The 15,584-nt window shown below is 46.3% G+C and overlaps 1 protein-coding gene across 4 annotated transcripts; it reads left to right on the top strand.

Annotated features, from left to right (window-relative positions):
* The first annotated feature begins 1,133 nt into the window (after positions 1 to 1,133).
* tp53bp1 (tumor protein p53 binding protein, 1) lies at positions 1,134 to 15,531 on the top strand. Of its 4 annotated transcripts, none has more exons than XM_029144087.3 (29): positions 1,134 to 1,299; positions 3,550 to 3,766; positions 4,098 to 4,185; positions 4,277 to 4,361; positions 4,449 to 4,516; positions 4,593 to 4,721; positions 5,095 to 5,149; positions 5,233 to 5,393; positions 5,855 to 5,981; positions 6,066 to 6,157; positions 6,234 to 6,421; positions 7,004 to 8,111; positions 8,489 to 8,605; positions 8,689 to 8,880; positions 8,962 to 9,028; positions 9,572 to 9,643; positions 10,334 to 10,607; positions 10,722 to 10,790; positions 10,875 to 11,027; positions 11,111 to 11,325; positions 11,624 to 11,794; positions 12,193 to 12,590; positions 12,787 to 12,978; positions 13,083 to 13,256; positions 13,959 to 14,147; positions 14,255 to 14,349; positions 14,693 to 14,889; positions 14,996 to 15,132; positions 15,213 to 15,531. In XM_029144087.3, exons 2-29 carry the CDS (start codon positions 3,587 to 3,589, stop codon positions 15,395 to 15,397), a joined length of 5,178 nt encoding a protein of 1,725 aa, XP_028999920.1. In that variant the 5' UTR covers positions 1,134 to 1,299; positions 3,550 to 3,586; the 3' UTR covers positions 15,398 to 15,531. The 4 variants fall into 4 exon arrangements, with proteins under 4 accessions (XP_028999920.1, XP_028999921.1, XP_028999919.1 ...); XM_029144088.3 differs by having other exon boundaries at positions 5,092 to 5,149; positions 6,240 to 6,421; XM_029144086.3 differs by having other exon boundaries at positions 5,092 to 5,149.
* Positions 15,532 to 15,584: the final 53 nt, after the last annotated feature.

Below are 15,584 nucleotides of genomic sequence, written 5' to 3'. Positions count from 1 at the left end.
TAGTTTCTGCTTTACAGGCACTAACATTGTCTTTGTTAATGCTTCTGTTCATGTGATTGTCAGGTATCTGTGCACGTTAGGCAGAGAAAAGGGAAGCAACAAAAACAAAACAGCTTTCAAATGACGTCACCTGTAATAAGACTCTGTAACAACATAACACCAAATGTGAACCCTGCTGTTCAGCTTTACTAATAACGAGTGCCATTTCAATGACGTTTTGATGCTGCGTGACACTATATAAATGTTTTTCCCCCCAGGGCGTGTCTGCTTTGATGTAGCAAATACAGTCCAGAGTTTTCATTTGGTGAAATCGTCACAGGCCTAATTCGTTCAACAGACCAGCAGCCACAACATGAGGCACAAGCCATGCTGATGCCCTCGTGCCCAGGCTGTCTCCTCAGCTTGTTCTTGGGGCTGTGGCACTGACGGGGCGTCAACGCCGCCGTTGTTGTCTCCTGTGTTCATGGATCACCGTGAGATTGAATGTGACTGCTCTTTGTGTCGTCCAGATGTGCGTTAGTAGCAGTGAGTCAGCGCCCGCTCAGACGCTGCAGGGAGTCTGCTGCCCCCTGCTGGGACAACGGCGTACTACAAGAGCGCTTTAATTCTGTTGTTTTAACCCCCTAAATTTTGGCATTAGACATAAAAAATTTTAAACACTTAATTTGACAGAAAAACTGTGTAAATTTACATAAACAATCGTGTATATTGTATCCGTATTCATGACATACCGTATTTGTTTGTTGCTAAGTAAATATTCTCTTTATTCTTTATCTTTTATTCCTTATGATTTGATTTCTAATTTATTTATTTCTGTCTTATTTACATGTTTTTTTAAATATCTACCCATAAAGTTATGACTAAACAAACTTTGAACTCAGTTTTATAGTCTATAATCTAAAGTCAGACTGTAATACAAAGTGCAAAGTTTTATATTTTCATTTCATTTAATTAGGTACAAAAACTATTTGAGGTTGTTTTAAACATACATTGATTGATCATTAATCTATTTTTGCAGATTTTAAATTCGAAACTTTTTCTTGCTTCATTTCAGTAGCTTAGTAGCTAGACAAAATACGTGGACATTTTCTCTGAACATAATTTGAGCAGCGGTGTTTGTAGAGAAAGGAAAACTGCCTTTGCATCTTTACAGTACGTGCCATGCGTGTGTTCTCCACACCCTGACTCTGAGCAAAACAGAGGCAAGGCAGGACTGAAGGATGTTGGACGCGTTATTAGCTTATTGCAACCACCGGGACACTGGACGATTTTGGAAACCCAGACGCGCCGATTCCTAAGGTAAAGCCTCGTGCTGCATTTTGTCTGTGCATGTGAAATAAGACAACAGAGGGCTTTGGTCGGGACCGTGCGTCTCGTGCGCGTCTCGGAGTCGATCGGCTCCAGCAGAGGTGCCTCCGATTAGACATTTTGGGTAGTGGCTGCGCATTTCCTAATGATGGTGTCAGCCCGACCTGCAGAAATGACGACGTAACGCTGAACTCGGCGGTGCCCGGCGGTGTGGTTGGCTGCAGCAGCCTCGGACCCGCCGGCAGACGTTCAAGCACAGCTGCAATGTCCGAATTGAGCCGCTGTCGGCTGCAAAGCTGCCAGTTGAGCGCAGCCACTAATCCATTATTGCATTGTTGCCTGCCAAGATGTCTCCACCGTAGTGCTTCCACATCCAAATGCCGGTCATGCCTGTGGTTTCCTGTAAAGCAGCTGTGTCAGGCCCATGGTGAGGTCTGCTAGGAAACACCTTCAGCTGACCTGGAAGGCATCAAACACACAGGCTGCACAGACATCAGTGTAATAATGTCCCTGCTTAGATCCTGCGCAGGAGCTGCACGTAAGTTAAAATGGCCTCATCAGATGGTGATGTTTAATGTGTGGTGTGATGAATGTGATAAGATGCTTTTAGACCAGATGACTACAGAATAAGGCTGTTCACCCATTCACTGCATTCACTCTGAGGGTGCACAGCCGCGCAGCACGATGGCTTTTGTGCTCCTCTCATATTTGGAAGACTTGCTGACATGCACCTCACCTTCCCAGAGACCCCGTCGCCTCCTTCAACCAAGTGACTGGTGCTTTTATCTCTGCGAATTGTACCTCCGTGCGCTGCATTAGCATACACTGCCTGTAACAGGAAATGTGCCGTCTCCATGGAAACTGAGGCTATCAAATGATGATGACAAGGTAATGCTGATATTTCAAAGCTTTGCCTCTTAATCTTCAAACCTGCGAACAGACGGCGCTCACCAAACACGTCTACAGTTGCTCAAGCTGGGCTGGTTTGGAATTTTCATCTCTTTAAATCCTCACACTCTCAACACGTTTTCCACTTCTCCACTAACCAGACCTATAAATCTGAGTTGTCCTATGAGACTTCGCTATGAGCTTGTTTTGATGTGCCTTTAATTTCTAACAACAAATGCTAAAATAAAGCATCTGTAGCTGCTCCCATGCAGACCGTCGGTGACACTGACAGTGAGAAGGAGCCTGTGCAAACATTTTAACATACAGACAAATAGTGGAAGGCAGCAAAAATGGAAGACGTGAAACTATAAATATCCCCGGAAGCCTCTTGAGGAGCTCTGAAGGTGTCTGAGGTCCCACTGTGGGACAGAGTGGCCTAGATTGCCTTCTTTAATATGATGAACAGTGTAAAAGTCCATATATAGCATGGAAAAACTCAATAAAAGACAACAATAACCAGTTCTGGTCACATCCCCTCTGTTCCACAGGATAAACAAACAAAGCATAACATGAAAGCACTGAGATTACAGAAGACAGTTAAAGTGCCAGAATGGAGCTAGTTAATAAAGCTACAAGAGGTAAAACAAAAGCAGTGCCAGGAACCAAGAGACAAAGAAATATATTATCTGATAAAAGCAAAAAAATATATATAAAAGAAAAAAAGACAATACAAAAAATGTAATGTTTTTGTATTAGTAAGACATTATTGAAATTCACTTGAATTGCAATGACAAATTAGTGATATTTAAGTTTTAATCAATTAAAAACAAGATATAATAATACAATTTTTCTTTGTCTAAGCAGCTAAATTCTAAAAATTGAAGTATATAAATCAAATAGGATGCCAGGTTAATATATTTTAATACAAATATTACAAGAAACAATAGATTCAGATCCCAAATATGCTTCACTGGTGCCCAGCAGTCAAGCCACGTGCAGTGACGTCGCTAAGTAACTGGACCAATGAAATTGCTTCGAGAGAGTTTTGCCGCGAGTTGTAGAGCGGAAGTGTTTGTGAATGTTTTCTGAAGATAAAGTATCTGAAAAAATAAGTATTATATTTTAATGAATACTTTACTGACTCAACTCAAGTGTCCACCTAAATATGAAACCGTGCGTGTTCAGCCCGCCCCGCATGTGCTGCATACGCGGAGTCCTCGTTTGGCAGCAACTTGCTTTGTTGTTGGGCGGAGCGTTAGCTGGTAGCCTTGCTAACATGTTAGCACCGGCTGGGTCAGAGCAACAATAAGCGGCCGCCGCCTCACATGTTCGCCTTCTCTTTGTAATGGCTAGCTAACAGCAGCCCGACTCCAGTCCTCGGTCTGACCTTATGGATCCCGGGGGAAGCGAACTGGACTCCAGCCTGCCGCAGCCTGAGAACCCGTGTCTGATCGTGGAGGACTCTCAACCGGACAGCGTCGCCTTAGAGGACGATCCCGAGACCAGCTACCGGGCTCTGTTGGCCCGCCGCCTGTCCAGTCTGCAGCCCACCGCTCGCAGCCCGGTCCTGGTAGGCCACACAGTACCAGCCGCACAGCAGTTCCTAACGCTTTCTGCACAATGACGATGATCTATGTCTGTATGTGTAACACTGAATACAAGACAATACAAACAAGCAATAGTTTACTGGAGGTACATGTGTGTCTGTTCTATTACAGAATACACCCAGATACATGTGATTTTCACAATCACTTTTTCTGAGCATATAAATGTTATAGCATTACTAATAGCAATGCTTGTTTTTTTCTTTTATCTGCTTTACTGACAAAGACTGGATTAACATCATACAGTATATTGTACGTTGACCTGTGAAACGTCTAAGAAAATGTTTACTTTCCCAGGAACTGATATCCTCACCAATGGGAAGCAGAAGTTCAGGGACTGACAGTCAATCAGAGAGCTCCCAGTATAAAAACCAGGTTGAATCCGGTCAGTGTTTTTCTTTTTTTGAATGTGAACATGGTGCATACATATCACTTACTGAAAAGCATAAATTAAAAACCAGTTGTTTTTAATGTAGCCAGTAGTCTTGTAGCAACCAACCCCAGCTCAGCATTCCAGGAGGAGAGTCAAGTTCTACAGATCTGCCCTCCAAACAAGAAAAAGTAAGCATGGACGAGACAGTGATGGTGATCGATGATGTTCATGTTCTGCAGAGAAAGATGAAATGATTTCACTGTTCACTTTTTAAGGTGTACAACAGAGGACACAGATATGGATTCCAGGGCGGATTCTACCACACACTGTGCTCAGACTGAAGGTGGGAAGTCTTTTCAAGTAGTAAAGAACTGACTGTGTTCATGCTGTTAGTAATGAAGTCAACATCTGTGTTTCAGAGGGAACCTCTCAGTTTGGTTTTCTTGAGCTTTCTCAGAGTCAGGATCTGCGCGGTGAAGTGGAGAACAGTAAGGAGGAGGACAATGACGTCATCCCTCAGTCAGACAGTGAGAGACGTGCCAAATCAGGTATTACAATGTATTTATAGATCTCAGATTTCATAATTCACAGCCTCGGTGCTTATTCTTCCATGTTGTTCTGTGAGACACCTTTTATCCTCTCTAGGGAAGTCACTGCTTTGGCATTTGTCTGTGCATCTGATTACATTTACTTTCATTTTTAGCTGAACATTACCTCTTTATTCAGTAAAAACAAGGTTTAAATATCACCACTCATGGTAAAAAATGTGTAAATGTAAAATGAATACGCAGGCAGTATGTGTGTGGGTTTAGTTATAGATCCCACTGAACCGACTGCGGAGTGTCACTGTTCATTATTCAGTACCTTGTTGCATCAAGCTTTCTAGCTGGTGATAGTGTTGGGATTTGATTTCAACAGCAGCAGAGCAAAACATCGGCTCCAGCACGTCAGTGGGTCAAGACAACAAATCAGCGAGGTGATTTGCATTTGTTGTTTGAACTTCCACATTCAGCTGCAGAGTGTTTCTAGCCCTCTCACTCCCTGTCTGTTCATTTCTAGGTCTGAGGTGAGCTCCAGTAGCTCACCGACCTCTCCGGGTCAGGCAGGGAGGCAGCTGAGTGTCGAGGTTCTGCTGCACTCGGAGGGACTTCGGGATTCTAATGAGCAGGCCTCTGAAATCCTGTCCTCACAGGACGACCTGTTCGACGGTGACAAGACAAGTAAGTTCAAAGTGTGAGATATGGGTGTGGATTTAAAGAAGTAGGTTTCAAAGGCCACCCCAGTTTGCTATAAAAATAGCAGCTTCCGTTGCATCAAAATTTATTCATTCTGTATTGAAGTCTCTGCCATCAGTCTGACACTGAGATTGACTCTTGTGTTTTAGATAGATGTGACTGGCTAAAGGTGTAGACTCAATGGAAGCTCTTACTGCCGCGGTGTATTTGGGTGATGAAGAGCTGCTTGTTCCATTCATGTCAACATGAATTTAGTTTAGTGCATTAGGAACATTACTCTGGGCATGTGACCCTTTTTCAGCCCATAATTGAATAAATAAATAAACAAATAAACAGTATTTATTCAGCAACTAACCAGCGGGAGAATTAAAAGACGGGTTTACAGAAGCTCACACTCAGACTACAGTCGTCTTCTCTGGCTCATGCTCCATCTGTGGGTCTTTCAGGTGCTGCAGTGGACAGCACAGTGTCTGAGCCTGAGCAGAAGGCTCCCTGCACCCTGACTCCAGCCCACACCCTGGGACTGCTGCATCTGTCTGGGCAGGGGACGCTGGTGCAGGAAAGTCTGTCCCAGTAAGTCATGACTGCTCTGATACAACGTTCTCTCATACACACATAATTCAGCTAATAACCATTATTCTGTTTTGTTTCTTCTAGGAGCTCTGATTTTGTAGCCCCTACCCCCGATAACTTCTCCCACACCCCTTTAATCGTTCCCAGCTCACCAACTGGACCAGAGGATGAACACGGTAAACAACTGAACCTGCTTAAATAACTCTGTTTGTTTTGACAAAGCAAGTAAGATAAATGTTACTATCGTGTCAGGTTCAGATGAACCCATGGACACTTCACTTCCACCCGAGGATGGAGCAATGGACAAGGAGGAGGAACCAATGGAGACAGAGGCCGGCTCCAAGCCACACCCAACCGCTTCTACGCCCGTATCCCACAATTCCCCTGGTTTTGTGTTGGAGCGCACCTTGTCTGTCCCCTCGCAGCCAGAGTTCTCTCATGTACGTAAGCCGGCAGGTTATGCAGTTAGCCTAGCAAGTCATATTCTCTTGTAATTTGTCATTTTTACTTTCTTTCCCTAATGATTGATTTGGTTCCAAATCCCAAGTGACCAAAAAGCCTTGTTTCTGTAGCTGCTGTTGATGTGACATTGGGAAAGATCGTTTTATGACCTAGATTAATTTATGCTGTGAAATGATCTCTTACATTGTCTGTGTTGTGCTCCAAAATTAGGTTTGATTTAAGGTAATGTAAATGTAGTAAAGCTGCATGCCGCATTCTCACACCAATATTAATCCAACTATAGTCACTTATGAAATACTACTAATAATCATCTGACTGGTCATGTGTTACCGTGCACTTCCAAAGGGAAAGCGTTCTGACCTCTGTGGATGAGGAGAACCTGAAGACAGTTTAGATGATCACAAAAGGAAAGTCAAACATTGATAGCAGTGATTCTCCATCAGACCAAGTAGACTGTTAGGGGGGATTTGGCGAGTTTTTCCTACTCATGCTGACATGACATTTCTGATAGAGAACTGATGTCTGCAGTGTTAATGGACCTTTTTTTCCTCTTTTCTCAGGACGTCTTTGTCCCCACACTGAGTCAGGAGAGTCAACAACAGTCCAATAAGAAGACACCATCATCTCACGAGACACAGTCTCAGCGTCTGGAGTCGGCGTCATTCACTATGCCTTTGCAGCTATCTGTGAACACAGAGACCAATAACTCAGCTCAGCAGACCTCAGAGCAGATTGACGAGGACAGCCAGGCCACGCAGATCGAGGAACTGGAAGAGCCGCCTGCTGTCGACGCCAGCGACTCTGTGACTTCACACAGCGGTCAGAGGTGCGAGAGCAACGGTGTCTCGTCACAATCACAAACTGCTAACGGCGCCACAGCTTCCAGCTCCTCAGAATCACCAAAGCACCGCAACGAATGTGCCAAGGCCGAGCAATCCAATGTGTCACAGACGTCAGATGTGAACAACAAAATGACTGTAAATCCACAAAATGTGAATGTAAAAGACAGAAAGACTGACACAGATGCAGGTTCCACTGACGCGGTGTCCTGTTCTCAAACAAAGATGGATTCTGTGGACCTGACTGCTAACTGCTGTGTGCAGGAGACACCCTCAGACATTACACCCTGCAGTTTGGCTTCTCAGACTGTGAACTCTCAGGCATCTGCTGTGAAAAGCTCTGTGGATGTGAGAGAAGAAGAAGCCACAAAGAGTCCGCAAGTAAAACCACAGCAATGCGAAAAGGTTGGGAACAGCCAGATAGATGGAAATACCACAGATGAGCATGAGCAGGGTGCCACAGAAGAGGCGGAGGTGGTGATGGAGGAGCCAGAGGAGGAGAGGACAGCTAGAGGTGGGGATACAGGAATGGCTCTGCTCCTCTCCCAGAGCCAGCTGTTGTCTCCTGAGCCCATGGAGGAAGAGGACAGCGTCATTGTAGTTACAGAAAGCGACAGAGAGTCTCAGATGCCCAGCATAGATGGGACGCCTCAGTCAAAGACCAACAATACTCAGCCAGTCAGAGTCGAGGAATCCACCTCCACCAATGGCCGCGAGTCCCAGCCTCGGCCGAAGGAGAAGGCGGCTCCTGACACGCTCTCCCAGACTGAGAAAACGGGTCCTGAGCCAGAGGTGCTCAAAGAGAAGAGCCTCAGTGATAGTTCAGGAGGTAAGATGGGCACAGACGACAAATCTGTGTGCATGCAGTGATGCCAGTGCTTCTACGTGGAAACAAGGTCATTTCAGGTTTGCATACTTAGATTGGCATCTGTTGTGGTCTGCTTCATTTCCTTTGCCAAAATACACGTGCAGCTCATTTGCTTCGAAAGTGTCCATAGGCAGCATCATTCAGGACAGATGCAACTTCAGAGGTTATTCAAAATCTGAGATGAATCTCCTACTGTTAAAGTTTATAACATGCTCAAACTGTCAAACATGTTTGACCGTCAGAGAGAGATACTGGATGCCAGATGTAAAGTTCAGGTTTAAGGTGGAGATTTTAAGGATATGTGGCTTTAACGAGCACTGTGATGTTTTTTGTTGCAGATATTTCCTTTCACTTCACCCTGCCTAAAGAAGGTGAGCTGATTGGTTCAGCCGTTGGTGCCACGCCACCTTTAATCAACCAGCTGAAGCAGACGCTGAGACACAGCACTCCCATCGGTGGGTTCATACAACCCAGATGTGCACAGGGGAGCAGCTCATATGCTATGAATGATCTAATGTTAAGCTGCTTGTATTTCCAGAAATCAGCTGCTTTTCTGAAAAGCCCGATGTGGCGGGGGATGTTTCTGGAGATGTGGCGATGGCTGGCAGTGACATCATGCCTGGAGGAAGTGGAGAGGAAACCACAGAAACGGGAGATGGGAAGCTTAGCTTGAGGATGAAGTTGGTGACTCCTGTTGAAGAGGGCAGCTCAGAGCGTTTCAGCCTGCAGAGTAAGAGCCATTTGAATGCTGAAACAACATGGTGTCAACAGAGGCCGTTCACTCTCATTGATATAGATGACTCTTCCCCAGAGCCAACACTATCAGAAGATGATGGATCGGTTGTCAAGACTAACGCAGTTGCCAAGGCTGTAACCAGGTAACTTGCTTTTCTGCCGTTATGCACATTAACTGGATTCTTTCATACGTTTATTACATCCTCTCCTTCAGGCTCCTGAGAATAAAGACGAGCAGTGTGCATGTCTCTGACCACACTGTGCTCTCAGTCATCATTTAGATTTATGTAGAATACTGTAAGGTCTGTACAGTGGAATGGTTGCAGCACTCTCTGTTTCTGTGACAGCATCTATTGCTCTATTACTGTTTCTGCACAGATAATCAGGCCCCTGAGGCGTATTTGTAACGTTGGCCTTACTAAATTAAATTTACTCGACTCAATTATACACAGCGCTATGGTTAAACCTAACAGAAAATTAATAAGCCATGTCTTTGACTTGACTTTAGTCGCTGCATCAGTTATTTTTAGGCCCCATTTGGTGGTGTCAGTGGCAGTGACACCCTTATATGGCTCATACTGAGCCCAACATGCTCCGTTAGTTACTATCGATCCTGTCGGATTTCATTTTCCTGGTGACTTCGTTTTCAATTGTCGTTAAAATGCGGGTGTTTGTCGTCCCGGCAGCTCGGTGTTCAGTCGAGTCAGACAGGTTCACAGACAGCAGGATGCAGAGGAAGACGACACAACACCGGTCAGGTAAGAGCTGCTCATGTCCAGTCAAACGTTATGTCATTTTGTTGAGTATTTTCAGTTACTGTACTGCTACATAATTATCATTATAGCAGTGATGCCCCAGTGGTGTTTGTGGGATGTTGAGAATTTTGCTGCTGCTCTGCTGGAGCCCTGTTTCCTTTTGACCCGGACATAAATATACACAGACTTCTGCTGTTAATGTTTTAGTAGAAGAAAATGGGTCTAATCTGAACGTGTGAGTGAGGGAGAGGAGCAGTGAGACCTACTTTGGATTCTGGAGGTGGGATGTGTGGTTATTTTTGAAACGTCTCCAGAGAGACCGGAAGCAGCGAGGCTTCGTCTAAGCGAAGTAGGTTTTACTGAAGGTTTGCAGCTGTAGAATTTTCTCAGCTCAAAAACAAAGTGGGGGAAAAACTATACAGCGTAAACAAAGTTAGACAACTTATCAGATGGATGATGACATGAAGTCAGAGCATTTTTATCGTCTGCTTTACACCAAACACATCTGAAACTAAATTTAAGCTTGAATACTGCTAAAGGATACTGGTCCATCAAACTGGTCACTCAAACAGGTTATTAGCCTTTGCTTGGATCCATTGACTCGCATAGATTGTACAGTTTCTCTATAGCATCTGAAACTAGCAGGTTTCTCTGAACAGATGGCTTTCACCATCTCTTTCACCCTCTCTGCAGGGCGGAGCTGTTCGCCTCGCCACAGAGGAACTCCCAGGAATCACTGCTGGGATGCAACAGCTTCCCGAACAATCAATCGGAGCCTTCACAGCAGGAAGCAGCAGCAGCACCTCAGCAGAACCCCAAGGAACCGCCAGAACCTGAGCAGTCCAAGGAGAGGCGAAGGCCGCCTGAGGCCTCGGAGCCTCCCACCTCAAACGGGTCAGATGCCAGGCAGAAGGCGGCTTCTCAGCAGGCCTTCGACATCACCATCACCTCCACTCCAACCAACAAGGTCTGTGAATTACTGTAGCACCACATTTTTCTCATACACTGAACGATTACTGACAATGAGCATGTGGGTACGTTACAACTGTTATAATATAGTTTGGTGTCCTGTCTGTCTCAGCTCCGTCAGCGGACGGTCTCTCAACAGACCAGCTCTGAGGCCCTGGGCTTGCGCTCCCCAGCTGGCAGGGTATGAGCATCCAGCAGTTTAACACATGGAAGGAAAATGGGACTTCCTGTCCTGTCTAGATGACACTGTTGTTCTGTCCAACAGGGCGATTCAGAGACTCCGTCCTTCAGGAAAAACGCAGGGCCTGCCCACCGAAGACACGTGCGAACCATCCAAGAAGTGCGGACCACCATCACAAGGATCATCACAGATGTGTATTATGAGGACGGTAAAGAGGTGGAGCGCAAAGTCACTGAGGTTTGTCTAATGCTAAGTGGATGCATGAGAGTGTGGTGTCTGCTTGGAGTGACATGCCTGGTCTTTGCCGTTGGTGTGACCAGGAGAACGAGGAACCAGTGGTGGACTGCCAGGTACTGGACGACATCTCCCCGTGCCGCACAGGCAGCTCGGTGACCTCTGGTGACCTTGGTGACATCAGCTCTCTGTCGTCCAAAGCCTCCAGCCTGCAGCACAGCTCAGGAGGAATCAGCAGCAACGCCGGCCTCATCAGACCAGACTTCATCATGCCGCCCAGCCGAGGGCCCAAACCCACCAGGTACCGCCTCCAGGCTGCTGGCCAGGTTCTCTCCTCCTCCTTCTGCTTCACCCCCTGGACTAGTTGCATGCTATTCCTGTGTCACACCTTCACTGTCTCTGACTTTCTAATACCCTAATTTCTCAGTGATTCACTGACTCCTGCCTGCTTCAGGTACAAGTTGCTGCCAGGTGTGAATCTGAGGACACTAGACTCCCTCCTTCCTCTATGGATGGATGGCTTTTCGTTTTGGGAGATGTCCCAGTTTAGTGCCTGCGCAACTTGACTGGCTCCCTTCGTCCCCTCTGTGTGTCTGCAGTCCCAGAAGGGGAGGTGGGCAACAACAGAGGGGTCACAGGGGTCAAAGGGCAGGGTCAGTGGTCACAAAGGGCAGAGGCTTCGGCAACATGGGGTCCCGGGCCTTCGTCCCGCTGACCCCCAGAGGAAGGGCTAGAAGGGGCCGCCCCCCATCCCGCTCCTCCTCGTCCAGGTGAGTCCTCCCTGAGGCTCGCCCAGAACTTTAGGAGAGCAGGGATGAAAGTGCTGAAACCCACACTGCCGTCAGCAACTAGCATCTATTAACTCTTGCTGCTTTCCACCTTCATAGGTCTGCTCACACCTAATCTTCTCACTCAGCTTATGGGATGTTTTTTAGTGCTTTACCAGACATCGGTTACATAACTTTACCATCTTTGTTTTAAAGAACAAGAACAAGTGATCCTTTTATCAGAATTCTCATAAGGTGACATCCATGATGCACTGTCTGGATTTTAACAGCTTTATGGCTTTGATATTTATTTATAGATAAATATTAAAAGGGAATGCTCAGGAGTTCTATAGGAGGGTGACTAACTCCAGTCTAATTTGATCCTCTGCTTCTTTTTCAAGGGGAGGTGCTGCTGGCTCTCTGCAGACACTCAGTGCTCATGGCCAGCCTCTGTCCTCCTCAGAGGATGAGCCCTACACTCGCATGCTCCCCCCACGCCTTCCCGTCAGCCCCACAGACATAGAGCTGCCCAGCCACTCAGACTCCCTCAGGTCATCACCGGAGGAGACAAGCTCAGCTGGAAGCAGCTTCGTTGGCCTGCGTGTGGTGGCCAAATGGTCGTCAAATGGCTACTTCTACTCGGGCCGCATCATCAGCGATGCAGGAGAGGGGAGATTTCGCCTGCGCTTTGACGACGGCTACGAGTGTGAGGTGGCGGGGAAGGATGTCCTGCTGTGTGATCCCGTTCCCCTGGAGACAGAGGTCACCGCCCTGCTGGAGGACGAGTACTTCAGCATAGGTAATGATGGAGAGTGGGAGCCAAAGAACTGAACTGGCTTCCAACAGACTTGGAGACAGTTTGTTATGATGCTGCTGCTAATAACTACATCTATGCAATAACTTTGTTAATAAAAATAAAGTGTGCAGGAAGATCTCATGGTCTATAGAGGCTGATGCATGGCTGGGGTTGTGGGGGGTGTGTTGTGTGCGCGTAGGTGTTGTAAAAGGCCATAAAACCGAGGGCCAGGAGCTGTTCTACCACGTGGAGAGGGACGGTCAGAGACAGTGGTACAACAGGACCTCGGTCATCCTGTCGCTGGAGCAGGGAAACCGGCTGAGGGAGCAGCACAGCCTCGGACCCTACGAGCCCACCATTCCCCTGGCCAAGGCCTCCGACATCAGTCTGGGTAAAGCCAACACAGCTGGATGCAGATTAATTAATGCCACGGAATATTATATTTTGTTTTGCTGATTCTGTTGTTGATTCCTGGGGCTTCTTCGTTTTCTCTAGATAACCTGGTGGAGGGGAAGCGGAGGCGCAGGGGAAACTCAACAGCCCAGAACACACCAAACCGCTCTTCCAGCAGCCCCAGAACTCCAGGACCCTCCGGCAAGAGGAAGCTGATTACCTCTGAGGGCACAGGGTCGCCGTCAAAGAGAGGCCGCAGGGGGGCGGGCAGAGCTGGTACACCAATCTGTGACCGTAGTTGAATGAGGAGGAGGAGGAGGAGGACTAATGATTGTGTCTAATATCATCTAGAGTTGATTCTGACAAATGGGTTGTTTGTGATGTTTTCTTTTTACTTGACTACCTCCTGTATGTAATTCTAACTGTCAGTGAAGCAGTTTTAGACTTTAGTCATAATACAGAACGTGATTTTAGACTAGATTTTAGAGTTTTTTTTAATGTCGCCATGTATTTTATAGTTATAAAACTTGATTTTTAGATGAATTTTAAAACAATTTTAAATCTTTCTGTTTAACGCTAACATGATTTTGATTGACGATTGTCGATTTTAGTTTTAAATACAGAATGTTTGTAACTTGTTTGAATGTTTGAGACATTTGACCCCCGAGGGACCTGTGTCCATCTGCTGCTGCTGAGGCTGATAATTACTGGTAATTAGTAACAAGCCACTACAGTACCATGGTGTTGGTCCACAGGTGAAGGGCAGGTGTTTAGTAGTTAAGGTGTATTTCAAGGGTGTCTTTCCAGCCAAATCACTCAAACCTATAGCAGCATCTGTTATTCTGATGTTGTGTTGTTTAACTATTAGAAAAGACAAAATAAAACGAACGGGTGAATAAAACTTGTTACACTGATTGTATGTATTGTATTGTTTGAACTGGCAAACACCATGGTTCTTTTGTTTGTTTTTGTCCACAGCTCAGCGGGTCAGTGTCTGTAACACTTCTGGCAGCGGCACCGATCTTCCCGGTCAGTCTGATGTAGCGGAGACCCACGGCCCAATGCCCCAGAATGCATCACTCTTTATGGGCTTCGCCTTTATGCTAACGGCTTCGTCTGAGAGCGATCGACTGACCAACAAGCTCAGCAGCGACGAGGAGGAGGAGGGTGAGGCAGACGACGACAGAAATCAAACATTACAGTGTGTCTTGACAGTTCTGTCTCTGCTTCATATAATAACAAGATCAGTGATCATCGTTTCATCTCCTCGGCAGATTACGTGCAAACAGGTCCATACAACAAAGCTTACACAGAGTCCCAGCTGCAGGCAGGTGGAGGCTTCATCTTGCCCGACTTCAACGAAGAACAGGTGGGTACCAGTAGGACAAAAATATTGGAGATGGACAGTTTTATATCAGGATTGGGTCTTTACTTTGACCAACGATAGGGGCCAAAACAACAGATCCACCTCATTATACAATGCACAGTGTAACCTCACTAATAATTATAGGTTAGAATAATCACAGACAGCTTCAACTCAGAGAATTTAGAACCTCTGTGTGTTTATATTGTATGAATTCTAATTTACTCAAACTCAATCATATGTGGAAATATGTTGATTTTCATAAGATTCATTTTAATTGGATTAACCTAGAAACTATGAAACCTTCACCAGGCTCATGTCTAGCTTTCCTTGTTTCTGGTCCCTCCAGTGCAAAGCTGCCTACCAGAGCCTGCTCATTGCAGACCAGCACTGTCGTACCAGGAAGTACTTTCTGTGCTTGGCCAGCGGTGTGCCGTGTGTGTCGCACATATGGGTGCGTGACTGCTGCAAAGAGAACAAGCTGCTCAACTACAGGAACTACCTGCTGCCTGCTGGCATGGGGCCAGATGATGCCATCGTGGAGTGGTAAGATGACGCCTCACGCTCATATGCTTCACATCAGTAGAGATGTGGACATGAGCAGCTGTGCTTGGTTTACTGGACTTCGAATCTGTGAACTCTGCCCCGACAGGCATCCCCGCAGCAGCCCGTTCAAAGGCCTGCGTGTCCTCCTGGTGTTTGAGAAGCCAGTGGATGTGTGGGCACAGCTGATCACCATGGGTGGAGGTTCCTCTGTCCGACACTTCCACGCAGACAAGGACAGCGCTGGTACAGACTCCACCTCACAGTCAGAATACAGCACTGCTGAAATCCAGTAGTTTCTGAGTTTGCTTTTCCTTCGATTGCAGACATTCCTGTCGACAAGTACGACGTGGTGGTGACGGACGGTGCCTGTCCGCCTTTGGTGGTGAATAGTGTGAAGTCCCAGGAAGTGCCGCTAGTTTCTGCTGAGTGGCTCATCCAGAGCCTGATCTGTGGCGAGCGCCTGGATTTCAGCAACAAGCCTCAGTTTTACCACGACTTCTCCTCGTAATCTGACTTTGCGTGCGAAATGCCTTCAGCCATGTTCAGTGTTTGACATCAGTTCTGTTGCATGCCTCTGCTGTACATACATTCATCCTGTCAGTTTTTAGGGAATAATAAAGGTCGCAATTTGTTTCATTTTAATAGTTTATTTTGTCCAGAGGTTTTAATATATACAGTCTATACAAGGTAAACCA

This window comes from Betta splendens, chromosome 3, assembly GCF_900634795.4.
Source record: "Betta splendens chromosome 3, fBetSpl5.4, whole genome shotgun sequence".
In the NCBI taxonomy this organism is placed as follows: domain Eukaryota; kingdom Metazoa; phylum Chordata; class Actinopteri; order Anabantiformes; family Osphronemidae; genus Betta; species Betta splendens.
The sequence above is the reverse complement of the archived record's forward strand: the minus strand, read 5'-3'. Positions and strand labels throughout refer to the sequence as shown.

Excerpts from the sequence above, each read along its gene's own strand:
- tp53bp1 (XM_029144086.3), top strand. The coding sequence starts at position 3,587 with ATGGATCCCGGGGGAAGCGAACTGGACTCCAGCCTGCCGCAGCCTGAG. Across the intron at positions 3,767-4,097 it reads CCGCTCGCAGCCCGGTCCTG|GAACTGATATCCTCACCAAT; the intron begins GTAGGCCACACA and ends TTACTTTCCCAG. Across the intron at positions 5,982-6,065 it reads GTGCAGGAAAGTCTGTCCCA|GAGCTCTGATTTTGTAGCCC; the intron begins GTAAGTCATGAC and ends TGTTTCTTCTAG.